Source organism: Nipponia nippon, unplaced genomic scaffold (assembly GCF_047370975.1).
Source record: "Nipponia nippon isolate SJK-2023a ecotype South Korea unplaced genomic scaffold, ASM4737097v1 scaffold_4, whole genome shotgun sequence".
Classification (NCBI taxonomy): domain Eukaryota; kingdom Metazoa; phylum Chordata; class Aves; order Pelecaniformes; family Threskiornithidae; genus Nipponia; species Nipponia nippon.
The window spans coordinates 65,525,189-65,542,813 of record NW_028262358.1 but is presented as its reverse complement, the minus strand read 5'-3'; the positions used below and the strand labels follow the sequence as shown (position 1 = coordinate 65,542,813).

The window sequence follows — 17,625 nt, the reverse complement described above, 5'->3', positions numbered from 1 at the left end:
GATGCAATTTTCTCTCATACTCCTTTTATTGACACAAACAGACTTTTCAGGAATGGCTATGTAATCTCTACACACTTGTGCTTACACACCCATGTAGAGTTACTTAAGACAATACTTCTCTTGAACTCCAGAGACTTATTATTGCCATCATTTATCTTAAGGCATATGCGTTTAGTTCTGATAACGTTCAAAAGTGCTTGGAAAGCCCTAATCAAATTTCATACTTTTTTTCTGACCTCCCCCAAAGCAAAGTTCTCTATGAACATGTGTTATGTTAACACTGATACACTGGCAAGGTTCAAGTCTATATACTCAGCTCTACTTTAGGCAATGCAAATAAAGTCGTTTTTTCATATTTAGATGCCTCACTATTAAATGTGATCTATCCCAATACCAAAAATATTTTTATATAATCTGTGCAACCTATTAAATAGCTCATAGCATTTCAGTTACTACTGATATGTGCAAAGAGACTTTTTTTGTGACTGATCATCCAAAAACATAGCTTTGGGAAGTGAGACTAAGAAATCAGTAATGTATATTCATCAGTAACTCAGACAATCCTGTTTACTAATTTTACCCATAGATGTTAGAGAATAGATAGAGTGAGAGACTAGAAACATAAGCCTTTTAACTGCAGTTACTGAGAATTTACTTTATACAGTGTTTGAACCTTTATTTCCCACGGCCAGACACGCATACACAAGCATATACGTGGAAGAAACACACATGCACACAACCAGCCTGCCAGCAGCACTTAGCACACTTCAAAGACAGAGATGTGCAAAGTAGGGAAGAATTAGCAACTGACTTGTAAGGTCAAGGACAACATTTGCATTTGCAAACCACTGCACATATTAGCAGCTTTAAAGTCGGAGGAGACCTCAGTGCCAGGACAAATGTTGCTAAAGGCATATCTCTACCAGTGTTTCTTGCCTAATGTAACCATGTAGTGGATACTGGGTATAATGTGACTCACCTTTCAGGCTATGGTACCTAACTCCAGATGCAACAATTGTCTTCCAATACCATATCCCTCAGTCTTTATTACAGGCTTTTCCACCCAAAATCAAATTTATTTCAAGGAGACAAAACATGCTAGGCTACAGTTTTATGGGTCTGTATGGATTAGAAGAATATGGAACTATATGTTTTTGCACTCATGCAAATCCTTAATGTAGATCACCTCTGCTGATAAAGGATGTGGCTTCTCTGAATATGACCCAAAATGTTCCCTGTTGTAAATGACCTTGGTCCAAGTTGATTTCATCATAAATGCAGCATGTATATATTAGACAAATACAGTTTATAAATTAAATGCAAAAATCCCTTTTTACCATTTTTACAGATGTAATGAAAAAAAACCAGAATACTTTCACATTTCTTGCTTTAAGAAGTCTGTGACCTCTACATTTCATAGCTACTATAATTCTTCCAGAGAGATGCACAGTCTATAACATCGTTACAAAGGAAGAGATATAAAACACCCCTCCAAAAAATCTGGACACCATTTATTCTGCTTCAGTCAGAAAAGCTGCTATCTGTTGGAAGAGCCTTGACCTGGAAAGGCCTTGGAAGACAACGGAAGTCTTCAAATAATTTTAGCTGAGACTCACTTCAGCTACAGTTATCCTAGGTTTAAATGAAATGATACACAGCGATATTCTTCCAATTACAAAGATAACTAAAAGTAGCTTAAACTCTTAAAATTTAGATAAAGTATAGTATAAAGTAAATAAAGTAAATAAGTATAGAATATAGCATGGCATAACTACAGCAGAAAACTAGGATTCCTGAGTATATGTTATTTTCAGTGCTTTAACTTCTATCAATATAAAGCAGGAGAAAAGAACATAGAATACAGAATATGCTGCAAGAGGAGAAGAATAATCCTTTCTTTACAGAAGTTACACAGTTCATTTTCTGATTTTCCAAACCTGGAGTGAGCTTATTGGAAGCAGACTTTGCCACCAACTTTCATTACTGTTCTGTCAAATAAAATCAGATGCTTACATTTCATTTATATGCATAATTACAGGGGTGGGGTTTTTTGCATCTGTGCCTTTTGTTATGGATAAAACAAACAGTATTGAAAGAATCTACCCTGAAATAGACCTCTTAATGCAGAATAGACAGGTCTGTCTTTCAAAACAAAAGACAAAGTGTATACACACTACTTTGCTCCAGTAGGCAGAAATCTATTTGTTTAATTTGTGAATGGTAAGGTTATAGATGAGACAAAGTAATGAATTGTCAAAGAACAACAAAATGTTCTCTACCAGTACAAAAGTATTTTGTACAAATCCAGAAAAGCAGCATTTCCAGCTGGCGTCCAGAACATAAGAGCAGAAGCTTTCTAATGCTTCTGCAGACCAATTTCAGCGTGAATGGCGTATTCATGAACTTTTGAGTGTGTAATGCAATGAAATCGCTAACTAGACTTCAGACCAATAAATTTAACATTTGCAAAACAATGAAAGAAATCATCAGGGAGTAATTTGACCTAAATAGTTTTAAAATGTGTATTAAAGCTAACAAAAAATCAGTCTGATTTGAAGACACAACATCTCTCCCAGCTGCACAGAACACCCATAGAAAAAACTTAATGGGACTCCTCCTCCAATGGTACCCCGATGGTGCATTAGGGAGCAGCTCTAATTCAAAAGAGTGCCTGGCATTCAGTTTCCACACCCCACAGCTGCTGTCGAGTTCAACAGCTGGCTCATAAATGGTGGCTGTGATGAGTGGACAAGAATGAGAAAAACACATCATTCAGCATTTAGTACTGACTGGCCTGGAGGTCAGAGATTTGTGGCATTTTAATCTGAAGAGGCAACAGTCATAACAGGAGAAAAAATGCATCAGAAAGAACTTGTACTGAGATGAAAAAAAGAGTTCAAACTTACTACAGAGGTGAACAAAAGAGAAGTCCCTAAAACCAGTAAAAGTTCCAAGTCCCCAAGCTTTTTTTGGAAGCTCTTGCTGAACACAACTGCTCAACCCCCCCACACTTCCATCTATTAATTAAATCAAAACATAAAACGTTAAATGTTTTTTCCTTTTTTAAAAGAATGAAAAAAGGTTGAGACATTTAAACATCCTAAGACAGAAGCATTCATTAAAAACATACCACAAATATACTGAAAACAATTTAAAAATTCTTCATCCATGTATTAAAAAATCCCTTTAATAACAAAAATGAGTGCTACAATCTCACTGAGCACATTCTGTGTAGCTAAACAATTTCAAACTTACCTGCATGAAAGGTAAGTTCAAATGGCAGTTGGGGAGGGGGAACTTTCTCAGCACATAACCAGTAATTTTGCCATATTAAGATACTGCAGTAGCTACCCTTCACATTATCAGGATATGTTTATACCATAACCGGTGTAAGAACTTCCAAACACGGTGTTGTACAAAAGCAGTAGCTTTGAATTAGGTAACTTGAGTGACAATAGCAGTAAAAATAAGCAAGCCTAAATAAACGTGCACGTTACAGTACAGGCTGTCCAACCCATAAAAGACTGTAAGCACTTAGCCAAGTGAATAATTCATGCCAAAGCCCAGGTTTTCAAATTCTTCTTTGAAAAGCTGGGTATTCCCACTCACCTGGTAGTCACAACTTAGAGCTGCACCAGAGGCATAGTACCATCCACATAATGGCACTTTGGGTACAATCTAGGGCATATGGGCTATCCAGCCAGGAAATATCTAAAATAAACCCCTCCTTCACTGTTACTCACTGACATTCAAAATCTTTTCATTCCTGCAGTTCACCATAAATTAAGCTTAATTCTGCAATAGAAAGTAGGAGGTGGGAAATGCGAATCTGCTAGGAAAGACTCCATTCTAAGTTTCTCCAAATAACACTAAGAACTTATTTGTATGAAGAAGAAAAAATCCAACAACTGTGTTTTTTTAGTCTTCATAACAAATTGGACCAGATTTCTCCAGAAATTTTTAAATAAAAGGCTGCTACTGTCCATAGTTCAGGTGACAAATGGTCTACTCTTCTCTTGAATAGAGTGCTAGACTTAGCCTGGGCATATAAATAATTGAACCACAGGGGCCCCATATATTTCTTGCTTAATTTATGTAAATACCGCATTTCTGAGTGTTGCTACAGTAGCACCTCCATAGTCAATGGATAGGGAGCTCAAGGCCTCATTCAGGCTGAAAGGGACCTCTGGAGGTAACTCAAGTTTTTAGTATCTCCAAGGATAAAGACATTTGAAAAAACAGATGGGCTCTTTTTAAGGTGCAGTACTCTATTCCTCCATTCACATGACTGAGGAATACCAACAAATCTCTTAGTCCAATCAGAAGCACATTAAAAAAGAAAAAAAAAGAAAAAAAAAGGAGAAAAAAAAAGAAAAAAGAAAAAAGGAAAAAAAGGAAAAAAGGAAAAAGGAAAAAAGGAAAAAAGGAAAAAAAGGAAAAAAGGAAAAAAGGAAAAAAGGAAAAAAAGGAAAAAAAGGAAAAAAGGAAAAAAGGAAAAAAAGGAAAAAAAGGAAAAAAAAGGAAAAAAAAGGAAAAAAAGGGAAAAAAAAGGGAAAAAAAAGGGAAAAAAAAAGACATAACTCTACACCAATCCAAAAGTTCTTGCTCTACTTTCTAAAGCCAAAGGCTCCGTATTCCACCTCCTATGATCTACTCAAGTGGGCTATTTCCTGGTATAGTTCAAGGATCCCAGGTCTGCTATTAGATCTTTCCTCTCTTCCCAGAGATCAGACTGTTGTTTTATTGTGTGTACAGTGTAGATTTTCAATAGCAAGTAGCACAAATAAAGGGACAGCATGTGATAACAACAAATAACAATTAAGATAATGATGTTACTCAGAGGATTAACTGAGATGCTCTTCATTGTTACACCAAAGAAGTTCTCATTTCTATAAATGGTTTACAAATCAAGAACAAAAATAAAATATCCAAGTAAAAATACATCAAGCCCATTTTGTATATCGGGATTTTTAATACAGAGGGATTGAGTATTTCGCTCAATGCTGCACAGAAAGCCTTGTAGCAAAGCAAGTAACTAGCAAACAACTGTATTTGAATGGAAGTTGTCAGAAATTCAGATTTATCCAGACCACTACATTAGACTTCATTTCAAACACAATAACGGGATGAGAAAGATGACAGAAAAAAAGCAAGAGCTTCTAGACTTAGCACTCGTGTAATGATGTTTCCTGATACAAATACAGAAATCAAAAGGAAATACAAATTTTTCTACTTCAATTTGTAATTATTAGTCTGTTTTCTTTATAAGGAAAAAGATGACTACAGGTATATCTTTAGTTCACAGACAAAGCGACAGCCGGCCCATAACTAACTGTAAATGTTCAGATGCTGGGAAAAGCTAAATTGGCTTTTGGTAATTAGTGGAATGAATGCCACCAACTGATCTAAGCTCAGCAGTCTAGATGTGCTCGACCATCCAACATATAAGCAAGCGCAAAAGAAGACTGAAAATAAGTTACCAGTAGTATTTAAGAGATCCTTTTGAATGTAGTCATATCAAAACACCATTAATTCGTAAAATTAGCATCCAATACTGGTGATGGGCTAGCTCCAGTCTCATCTTTACAAATGCCAAAATTTTCTTTAAGCTTAAAATTAATAAAAAAGGAACTCAAAGGCCTAATAGTTACAGACTTATGGGCAAGATTTCCTTCATGTTCCTGTTCAAAGCATTATTAAACTTAAATGAGAAAAGGCAGCTAAGTTATTGGAAAGTCAGGTAGAAGATTTTTTTTTTATTATTATTATTATTTATTATTATTTATCATCCCAAGTTTGTTTGCTTGTTTTTTTTAAAAAAGTAAATAATTAAAGTTTTCAGAAATTTGGGAAGTTGTCAGACTTTCAGAAATTTGGGCAGTTGTCAGACTTTGCCTTAACAGGCAAAGATATTAGTTAAAATTTCCTATCCTCACTTGCAGGGATGGCATACTGGTTTACTATACTATTTTCCTGTATTACTATAAAGCCTAGCAATTACTCAATTAGTTTTCTCAAAAATGCAATTCCCTTACTTTAAATAATGAAAGGGTACTTTGTTAGGTATCAACATAAGCATTAGTATCCTGCACATGTTGCAAGTTTACAGCAGACTAGAATTGACATTTTGCAACAGTTTACTCAAATGTTTGTAATGGTATACATTTAATACAATATACCTCACTAAACTATTGAAGTTAGTAGCAATATAGAAAAACAAACAAAACCCTCATATAGGCTTACCTTCTGTTCTGAATTCTCATAAAACAACAGCCCAAAATAGTCTTTTTCCAGTAAATTGAGATGTTCACACACTTTGTCAAACAGCACTTGGCCTTTTGCTCTTTTCTGAAAAAAAAAAAAAGAAAAGAAAAAAAGAAAAAAAAAAGTACTATCAGTCTATCAGTAAAATCCTTAATTACAGGTACTGTTATTCGATGGTATTAGTCAGGAAAATCTGAAATATCAATAAAATAGATTATAAAGCTGTAGCTTTCTTATGATACACTGTTCACCATATTTTGAAAGCTATACATATCACTGACAAAAATAAAGACATTGCAATTTTTTTTCAATTTATCAAAAAAATTGACTTGAATGCACAAGGAAAATTCAGTACCTAAATTGATGTAAATATTTTGCACCATTAAGTGTCACTAAATATTTCTTAGTTTTTCTGGATCTTTATTTTTAAAATAAGGAAGACTTCTTCACATAAGCCAACTTTTTCTATATCATTATCTTCTAAAAATTAATATATTTCCTACAGTGTTAATTTCTGTTAACTTCTGCATTTCTAGTACTTTGGCATACCTCTCAATGACTTTTATGAATAATATGATATGAACTCTCAAGAAAAATAAAGCACGTTATCATCTTTGAGAGACAAGAAGAACAAGCAGACCACTATAAGTTGGTGAACAGACCAGTAGAAGTAGCATACAAGTGTGAGCAGAACATAAGCAACGTGTCTAGGTGTCTGTATTGCAGAAGTTTTGAGGGGCAGAAAAGAAGAAAAAAGGGCTACCTTATATCTGTAGATTTATGAACTCTCAGTAACCAACAAATCCATTAGATACTCAAAAATAAAAACCAGTCTTAGAGAAGTTTATTCTTCCTAAAAATAGTATTTGTAGAAATCAGTAACAAAAAAAAATAAAAATGAAGATCACATTTTTATTTGAGGTTAGTTTCAATATTGTAGTCTGCTACTTTATAACAGAAATCGAAGACTGATCACCATTTTAACACACACTTAAAAAGGCTGCTTGCTGTAGCTCAGTATTACTACAGCTTAAGCAAATGGCAGTTAGTCCTGAAGTTTTATCTGTTGTTCTTCTACCTGGAACAGGGAACATAAACAAGGGCATCCCATATCTCCCTAGTGCTGGTAATGAAGCGCAGGCCCAGGCCCTACTTCTGTGCGCCAGGTTTTAGGGAAAAGATTTGTTGTACTGGAGATGGCAGCTGACAGGAGACAAAGTTTTAGAGCAGACGGCTCACAACACATACTCAGGGATGGGGAAGACAAGAATGTCTTTCTCCAGTTAAAATTTGAACATGAATGGCATGCAGTCTCCCGGGTTGAACCAACTCCTTCATGACTGTTCTGCTATTTGTGGCATTTATCAATGAGGCCACAACATGGCATTTTCAGAGGCCTGGCAGCGTAAAGGAATTTTTGCATTTGCTTAATCTACAGATTTCAGTAGATGCCATACACCACTGCAATTCCACAGAAACGCCATCAACTGCCCCTGTGTAGGCCCTGGCGACACTGCAGCCATTGTCCCTGTGGGCAGGGCGCTCACAATATGCCCCAGCTCGGCGCTTGCCTGCAGCTCCGCTCCACGGCACAAAACATCAAGGCCGGGAGGGGAGGGAGGGGGAGAAAAGAAGGTATGCACTGAGCAAATAGTGAAGGCATTGTTGTTTTATTCCCCAAGAAACCAAAGCTTTATTTATTCAAGATCGCATTGTTCAGCAGACATTACAGTCCCAAAGATCAGAAAATTTTCAAAGAAACAAACTTATAAAATGAGCACGTTTAGTAACACAAGCATCACAGCAATGCAGTGGAACTTAGAAGTCAGAGTCACTTTTGAAATGGGGAGCTGGGAATCTTAAGTTTGTTTGGTACTTTCAAAAATTTTATTCTTCAGAAAGACAGAGGACTATTTGCCCTAAGAATCTGAAGTAACCACTTAGTTTTTTTGACAGCCTCACCTCCAGCTTAATAAAAAAATCAGCAACATAGACAAGAGCTAAACTGAAAGCAGGAAAAGTATAAGCAAAAGAGGGTTTGAAGAACCTTAGCCTGCTTAGATGCATGTAATAGATATCATTTTTCTCCCTAAATCACTGTGCACATCAGTGATCAAACCTTGTAAAGGCAAGTTCCAGGTATACGTATTTCAGTGAAGGAAATCTAGAGATTAGTGCAGAAATAATAGATGCTATCATTAAGTCCATATCTGGAGTCAGTTGCTAATTACATAGCTTTTTATAAAGCTCACAAACTAAAATCCATAGTTAATATCAAGTCTTTGACATACAGAAACATAAAGCAGCCAAATTTACAGGAAATACATTGCAAGTGTAACAGTAAAATATTGCACAGTTTCTTCTTAGGAAGTCACAGTCAACACAGAACTTGGATACACTGGCAATGTCCACTGTATCTTTAAAGATCTTTTTGTAAATTTATAGCTCTTCCACATAAGGAAAAACACCCCCATGCCATGAAGGCCAAGTTATGTTAGTCTACATTCCAGACAGCAGCATGATACAAAGAAGTTAGAGCATCAGAAAGTGACATTTATAGAGCTCTGTTGTGGATTCAAAAGCATAAGAAGCCTCTCAGTATCACCAATGGTTCTCATTATAAAATCCTACTTGTAAAATTAAAAGACTCCTAGTTATTAAATACTTTTTTTTATATTGTGATATAGTTTTTTAAATCTGCAAAAGTATTTGATTTGCAAAACCAATCTTTTCAAGTGCAATTTCTTTGTAATCCCTTTGGGGACAGTTTAAATTATATAATAACATATAATTTTTCTGGAAAACCCCATGCTCCTAGGAGAGTGTCTCTAAACAAGAACTGAAGTTGCACAGAGAAGACAACTGTTGTGATCCAGTCATTTCAGAAGTTAGAAACTGTTTAATAGAAGAGCAGGGGACTCTAAGAAGGCAGCATCATGGTTTGCACAGTTTAATGTTACTCTTTAAACTGGTTTCTGTTTCTTTCTCTACCCGTTGACTGCGGTGTCAAGTGATAGTCACAACCAAGATGTAAAATGATGATCACTAGCCTTATAGATGTATGTATGTATAGATACGCATTCATGTACAGGTATACACACATATATGTGTATATTGCACAGCAAACATTAGCACTGCAAACAAGGAAATCTCCTTATCCCAGATTCTAATGCTGAAATGGCAGTAAAAACGTAAGTCCATACTCAGCCCCCACAAGAAGGGAGGCATATTTAGCCTAGCTATACAAAGAGGCTGAGAAGTGAGGACAGGCTCGCAGAGTTAGTAGTTTAAAACACAACAGTACTCAGAACAGCAGTATTCTGTATTGCCCCCCAAGTTATGTTTTTTTTTTTAAGTGAGAACACAGAAAGAATGTATGCAACCAAAGTTATTCCAGTACCAATTCCAAGTCTGCGTTTAGACACCACAGATGCTACCTCATAATACAACCACTTCATAAAACCAGGGGTAACAAGGTTTCGGTCCTTTACCTCCTTCTCACAAGAAGAGCAAACCAGAGCAAAGCAATTGCAGCAGACATACAGAATGGAAATTTCTATGCAGTTGGGAATTAGAATAGGATATTACGGATCTGTTTGGCTATAAAAGAGTTGCCAGCTACAAACGCAATATAAACACTAGCAATGTTCCTTCTGGCTACTACTTCTGTTCGATATTTTTATCAATGATCTGGATGCAGGAGTTGCATGCACCATTAGCAAGTTTGCTGATGATACCAAACTGGGAGGTGCTGCGGACTCTCTCAAAGGACAAGAGGCCTTGCAGAGGGATCTAGATAGATTGGAGCATCAAGCAATCATCAGCGGCATGAAATTTAACAAGTGCCAGGTTCTGCACCTAGAACAGAGGAACGCCAGGCACAAGTATAAATCGGGTGAGGAGTGGCTGGAGAGCAGCCCTGCAGAAAGGGATCTGGAGGTGCTGGTCGGCGGCAGCAGGCTCAATAGGAGTCAGCAGTGTGCCCTGGTAGCCAAGAGGGCAAACCGCACCCTGGGGTGCATCAAACACAGCGTAACCAGTCGGTCAGAAGAGATGATTGTCCTGTTGTATTCAGCACTGGTGTGGCCTCACCTTGAGTACTGTGTCACAGCCCTCTGGGGCCCAGAACTGCAAGGTCCTTGAATGCATGCAGAGGAGGGCAACACAGCTGGTGAAAGGGCTGGAACGCACGTGTTACAAGGAGCGGCTAAGGACTTTAGGCTTGTCTAGTTTGGAGAAAAGGAGGCTGAGGGGTGACCTCATTGCTCTCTACAGCTTCCTGAGGAGGGGACGTGGAGGGGGAGATGCTGATCTCCCTGGAATCCAGCGATAGGATGCGTGGGAATGGTTCAACGCTGCACCAGGGAGGTTTAGACTGGACATTAGGAAGCATTTCTTTACCGAGAGAGTGGTCAAATACTGGAACAGGCGTCCTAGAGAGGTGGTCAAAGCCCCAAGCCTGTCAGTGTTTAAGAGGCATTTGGACAATGCTCTTTTAATAATGCGCTTTAACTTTTGGTCAGCCCTAAATTGGTGAGGCAGTTGGACTAGATGATCGTCGTAGGTCTCTTCCAACTAAAAAAATATTCTATTCTATTCTTCTTCCTACCTCCTCCTTTCCCTACCAGTACATGCTGAGAAAATCTCTGATGACATTTCTTCCCAGCTCTGCCCTAGTAGAAAGGATTGAATGAGTAACCATGTCCCAGCCTAGGCATTGGCTCTGTCCCTTTGTGGGAAGGATGCATGTACCTTCTGATGGGGGTGAGAGCTGTGGATCATCGAGATAATTTAACCGTCTGAACAAATTTGAAAAAAGCACATGTGAAGTACGGTTTCTGAAAGTCTTCTGTGTTCATCCAGTTTAGCTGGGTTTCCACAGGATGGCAAAAACCCACATCTCTGACACTAGCGAGGCTCAAATGGCATCCTGGCTGGTATCAGAAATAGTGTGGCCAGCAGGACCAGGAAGGTGATAGCGCCCCTGTACTCGGCAGTGGTGAGGCCGCACCTCGAATACTGTGTTCAGTTTTGGGCCCCTCACTACCAGAAGGACATCGAGGTGCTGGAGCGTGTCCAGAGGAGGGCAACGAAGTTGGTGAAGGGTCTAGAGCACAAGTCTTATGAGGAGCGGCTGAGGGAGCTGGGGTTGTTTAGCTTGGAGAAGAGGAGGCTGAGGAAAGATCTTACTGCTTTCTATACCTACCTGAAAGGAGGTTGTAGCGAGGTGGGGGTCAGTCTCTTCTCCCAAGTAACAAGCGATAGGACAAGAGGAAATAGGCTCAAGTTGTGTCAGGGGAGATTTAGATTAGATATTAGGAAAAATTTCTTCACCGAAAGAATGGTTAGGCATTGGAACAGACTGCCCAGGGAAGTGGTGCAATCACAGTCCCTGGAAGTATTCAAAAAACATGTGGATGTGGTCCTCAGGGACACGGTTTAGAGGTGGACCAGGCAGTTAGGTTAATGGTTGGAATCTATGATCTCAGAAGTCCTTTCCAACCTTAATGATTCTATGAAAGATCAAGTCCTCGGTCTGAAGGAGGACATGCTCCTGAACTAAATGGTTGCAAACCTTTTTGAGATGAGCAATACCTGTTATTTCCCTATGGATTTTTTTTTTTTCTCCTTGTATTCATTTTTAGAAATGCCTGAGCCATTTCCCTTGGAAAAACACAATAAAGGAAAAGAGCCTGAGAACAACAGTACTCCATCAGAGTGAAGGTCCATCTAGCCCAATACTTGGTCTCCAAAGTGGCCAACCATAAATGTCTAAAGGAGAGCACATAGGCAGTGCAAGTCTACTTCTGCCAGGGTTCTGGGGGTGCTCATAGGCCTCAATGTCTGGAACCGACCTCTCCTGAGACCCCCACCCACACCATCTCCTGCCAAGGGTGCTGGGGACATGTCTCAGCTCAGCCTGGGACCTACAGTACCTGCCTGAGCAATGTTGTAGGTATGCCCATCTCCAGCCCTGTCTCCTGGATGGGCCTGGGACCTGCACTGCAGAGAGCTGCTCTCCTGGATGGAACCCTCAGGCCTAGGTCATAGGCTGTCCTGCAGAACTATATGCATAACATAGCATAACTATTCTATTGCCTGTGCTCGCCATGAATAACGATGAGACTTCTCTGCCTGAAGTGGCAGGGCTTTTTCAGCTCCAAAACCACTTTCAAGGACACATCTCACAAAGGTTACAAGTGGAAACAGGATTTGATTTGATTTATTTTATTTTTCTGAATCTGTTTAAGGACTGGTGCTCACAAGCATTAACACAATGCACATGTGTAGCCAGGAGCAGGCTGATGAATTCTTCAGTTTAGGTTGAAAAAAATGATCCCTTGCAGTCTGGCAAAGACAAGTCACAGAAAGTAGAAGCAGGAATAAAGGCCAAGCAGTCCCTGTTTCCTGAGGAACGAGAACCTGAAGAATGCAGATCAGTACCAATCATACACAAAAGAAGAAGAGGTGTGTGGTACCCTCAGGTATTTTCAGAAGTATGACACATATCAATGACAAGCATACTTTTTGGCTGCAAAAAATTGCTCTGCTGTGCTTCTTGGCCAGTGATGCATGGCCGTGCCTGCCTCGTGCTTGCATTGTATGCAGGGAGAGCTGAAAAGTGGCAGCTCCTGATGGTGCAGCAAGCATGGAGCCCTGTCCAGCACAGGCTGTTTTGCACAAGCAAGAACACCTGGGGAAACCAAACCAAGGGAATACCAGAGCTCACTCCCGCTACAAACTTGCAATGTCAAAGAGAGCTGGAGAGAGCCAGGGCATGAGTGGTACCTTGGAGATGCAAGAGCAGCAGGCAAGAACCTAGCCAAAATGGCCCAAAGAAGCCCTAGCAAGGGGCCATGCTCAATGTTGCTGAGGAAAGCAAAAAAACCCTGGGGACCATTGCCAGCCCACTCTGGGGAAAAAAAAAAGCCTTGTTCCCCTCACTGCGGGGCACAAGAGGCCGTTTTTATGGTCCATGAGCAGCAGGCAGTAACCTAGCCAAAATGGACCAAAGGAGCCCTGACAAGTGGTCATGCTCAGTGCTGCAGAGGAAGACAAAAAAAGCCCAGGGACCAGTGCCAATGTGCCCTGGGGGAAAATTCCTTCCTGACCCCAGCACTGGCGATCGGCTATTTCCTGAGCATGTGAGCAAAACCTGTCTCTTTGTCCCACAGGTTCGTCATGCCTCCCAGGAGATGCCCAACCCCTGTTCTCCCTCAGACTTGAGCCATCTCAGGGGCTTCTAAGAGCAGCAAAATGCCCCTGGCCTGATTGACCTTGGAGGCAAGAATCCTACCCATGCCTGGCAGGACACCAGTGGGTGCTCCAAAGCACTGAGACCCCTTGCAACATCTCTGCATCCCATTTCTTACAGCTGCTGCCCCTGGCTCTGCAGGGGATGAAGACAGTGGGCTCTGAAGTGCTCCTCAAGAAGGCATTCCCTTGGTCTTGCCACTGCTATCCAGCTGAAAAGGCCTGATACCCTCAGGCACCTCTAGGTGTTGGTGGTTCTTCTCATATTCTGAGGAGCTGTCATCTGTTCCCCAAAGGCTGAGGCAGGATTTCAGTCCATCAGCCGAGCTTTGAACGTGGCCCTGCCAGGAGCTGTGCTTGAGGCAGAGAACCTCCAGCAGCCTTGTCCAGCCTCCAGTCTTCCTCCCTCAGTCCCCTTCTCCAAGTAATTCCACTGGTTCCTCAAGGACTTCCTCTCAGATGTCTCTGGGCTGCCCCTGGGCCAGCTCTGTCCCGACAGCAAAGCTGGGCAGGCTGGCAGCAAGACACAGGAGGATGCCCCCTTTATCCTGCCTTTGGATAGTGCTGGGTGGCACTTTGACATGGGGGTGACGGGGCCCCCTGCAGCCCCAGCCACTGCCCCTGCACCCAGCATCCTTGAGAGGAAGACCTTTGGAGTGCTGGCGCTGAGGCAGTCCCTGTGCCCAGGAGGCCCAGGGGGCTGTCCCTGCCCTTGGTGGCCGTGCACTGGGCACAGCTGCCAGGCATCCCCAATGCATCCTCTCCCACTCAGCTCCCAAGGACACACCCAGTGCTGTTACTCTTCTGTCAGGCCACGGCAGAAGCCAACCCTGCAGCCCAGAGACCACCCTTATTAGCCACCCCCTCTATGCACCAGTGCTTACATCCATCACTGCCACGCAGTGTGGAGGACCAGGGACTTGATCTGTCTGGACACAAACCCTTTTCCAGGGGTGTAAGGGGGGTGATTTTGGCAGCCTGGAGGAAAGCCAAAGTGTAACCAGAGCCATAGGTTGGGCTGGATGGTGCCAATAGACCACCATGGAATTAACACAGGCTTTAAAAAAGATGTGAGCAGAAGTTAGACTGGTGTGGTGGAAACGTTGGTTGTTTTCAGACCTAGAACATTTGGATCCATGCCCAAAGCACAGTGAGGCAAATGATGACTCCTCCAAACTGTAAAAATAGCTGAGTGCTGCTATCACTGTGACATCCCCTTTTCCCACTGAAACCAAGCTGCGCAGTTGGCCGTGTTTATATGGGATACAAAACTCACTTCAGCCATGCGGTAAAACTTTCAGAGCTCATTTGTGACTTTAACCTTTCTGAGAGTTATTTGCCTACTTTGATTTGTGAGAAGATGTTCAGATCTTATCTAAAACCCTGGCAAATCTCTTTTTCCTTCATGATTTAGTATTTTGAGTACTGAAAGAGCAAGGAAGGTCCTATTCTTGTCATTTTGTATGTTGGTGCCAAAATTGGTATGTACATTCAAGACTATGTAAATGAGAGCATTTACACCATCTACATTAATTTGGTTGTGGTGATGCCAGAGGTGAAAGGGTTTTGGTTCCCTCTGCATGAACTTTGCAGAGATGTAGAGAGCATCTTTTGGCTTTGAGATGACTTCACACATAAACATTACTTTCAGTGGTGTCTGTTGAATCTGGACTAATATTTTGAAAATGTGTCAAATTTAATGTCATCCCTATTTTTCTTTTTCTAAATAAAAGATGTCATACTTCAAACAGACCACTTAGGTTTTTCCAAACACTAGTCTACATATCTGAGCAGTCAGGAAATAAAGATTTGCAAATCAAAACTCAACTACAATTAAACATCTGTTCCATATCAAGTTCATTCAGACTTTTCTTAATTCAGGGTTAAAAACTGATCTTAATTGTACGTTAAGCAAACATATTTTTACTTTGTATTAGCAAACTGTAAGGAACCATAGAACCTATGTCAACCTCAATATATTTCACTTGTTCATACGTGCATAAAATACGGTCAATGCTGGCATCCTTTAAATGCCTTTTGTTAGAAATATTTAATTAGACCACTGACTGAATGCAGTAAACAAACCCCATAGGATCTTCATTTGCTTTTAACTAATAATCATTATGCAGTTAGCACTTCTTTGTTTGTTTAAACTGTGTTATCCTCTACTAAAACCCAGATTATATTTAAAGTAGAAAATCTAAACAAGTCTTTATTGCAGATCCCAAATTTAATGACAAAATTTCCTCTCAACTACATAAGAAACCACAGAACAAGAGGGGAAAAAAAGCAAGCTGATTTTTTTACCCCCTCATTAAAGCAAGAGGCACATGTAAATCACCCTAAAAGATTAATAACTTACACCTGCTCCCACAGATGTCAATTATCAGGAAAGCAGTAGGTCACAATTATGTCATTTGCACTGTGCTAAAAACAACTAAAATATTGCTTCTAGAAATTAAGTCTCAAATATTCCAACAGTCCAGTCACTCAAGCTATTAAAACTCACCTGCCATTACAACTCACAAATATTACACTATTGAATCATGAACCTAAGTTATTTTACCCTTTAATATGGTTCTGTCATTTCAAGTAAGCACAAAGATTAAGTCGTTTACAATTTTGGCAAATACCACTCAACATCTTTCATCCTCACATACTTTGACAAGTCTCTCTGATACACTTACATGTTGTTATCCCTATAAGTGAACTGAACTCTCTTTAAAGAAAGTAATAAAAGGTAACTGAAAGTTCCTAGCAGTTCACTGCCTGTGGAAGTTGTTTTAAGTTGTGCTCCTCCAGAACTATTCAAACAATAGTTTCTTCTTCCTTCCTCCTCTCCAGGCATTCACACATTACTCTGAAGAGTCTGAGGCTACATGGACATTATCTTTAAGAGTTACAATAGTTTTAAGGTTAAAATAAATTAATTGGATTAATTGCTCATGATCTGTGTATGCACATATTGTGTACCCATAACTCATCTTCTTTAGTATAATACTTCCATATAATATTATTTTGTGATATATTTCAGAAGCTTCCAAGAGATAAGGAGCTTTGGACATTTTTACATTAAGCTACAGAACACAGAAAATCAATCTATTTTGTTAATACGGAACCTGTGGACTTAAGGAACTTTATACACTTTAAACTAAAAGTTAAAGGGCTTAAATGTAACATTTCAATGGAGGTTATTTTGCTTCCTTATGAAACTTTCTGGATTCCCCAAAAAAAAACCAAAATAAAGCAAGTTTGAAGAGTCACTGGTATCAAAATTCATAACACTACTCCCACTTAAAGTTTTTAATTCCTCGGAGCAAGTAACCAAGATACAGAATAATCATTTACAGACCACTGAGACATATTTTATCAACTATCCAGGATAACAATGCAGAGACACTGATAGTAGAATTGACTACAGTTCATTTTGAGGGGGTCAGGAATCAAAGACCACAGAACACTACAGTAAGAATTTCAAGTTACAATGAACCGAGGAATAGGTTTCACCCAGACAAGGCCTAGCTTCATTATGCTGACAGGTCATGGACTTTTCTGGGCAATAGTGGAGTACCTTTAATGTTGTATCTACACTGGCATTCAGACAAGCATAACCGCAGAAGCTGTACTCAAGAAAAAGACGATAAACCAGGTCCTTCAAATTTGCATCTACAAAAGCAAAGTAATAAAAGTACAAAGATAGATGAGAAAAACACTGAAGGAAGTCATCACGAAAGAAGCCGAAATAACTGTTTAAACAGTTCTGTAGGAAAAGAATTATTGACTTAAAGTTCAAGCTGGCAAGTTGACACCAGTCAGAAGACCTATTAAGGCAAAACAAAGAGTTCTAAGGGCAAAAGAACAAACAGTTTATTCTCAGAGGTGATAGATTAATTTACAAAGTAACCCTCAAAAAAGAGAAATATCCAAGATGTGCTTTATGTTGGAAGCCAAACATCAACCATGTTAGGCATGCCCTGGGGAAAGGGAAAGACATGCAAAAACAAGCCAGAAGAAATAAATCCATTGTCAAACAAAACTAGGTGGCTGCAAAAAAGAACTTAAAGTAATTATCAATATACAAAACATACAAGGGGCAAAGAAACTAGA

The 17,625-nt window shown here is 39.7% G+C and overlaps 1 protein-coding gene across 11 annotated transcripts in view; it reads right to left on the bottom strand.

Moving 5' to 3' along the window:
- EPB41L2 (erythrocyte membrane protein band 4.1 like 2) overlaps window positions 1–17,625 on the bottom strand; it is a 123,598-nt gene that overhangs the window by 44,006 nt on the left and 61,967 nt on the right. For all 11 annotated transcript variants that reach the window (XM_087773309.1, XM_087773307.1, XM_087773315.1 and 8 more), the window contains one exon: window positions 6,244–6,348. In XM_087773309.1, the coding sequence (XP_087629435.1) occupies window positions 6,244–6,348 (105 nt within the window). The remainder of the gene's footprint in view (window positions 1–6,243; window positions 6,349–17,625) is intronic.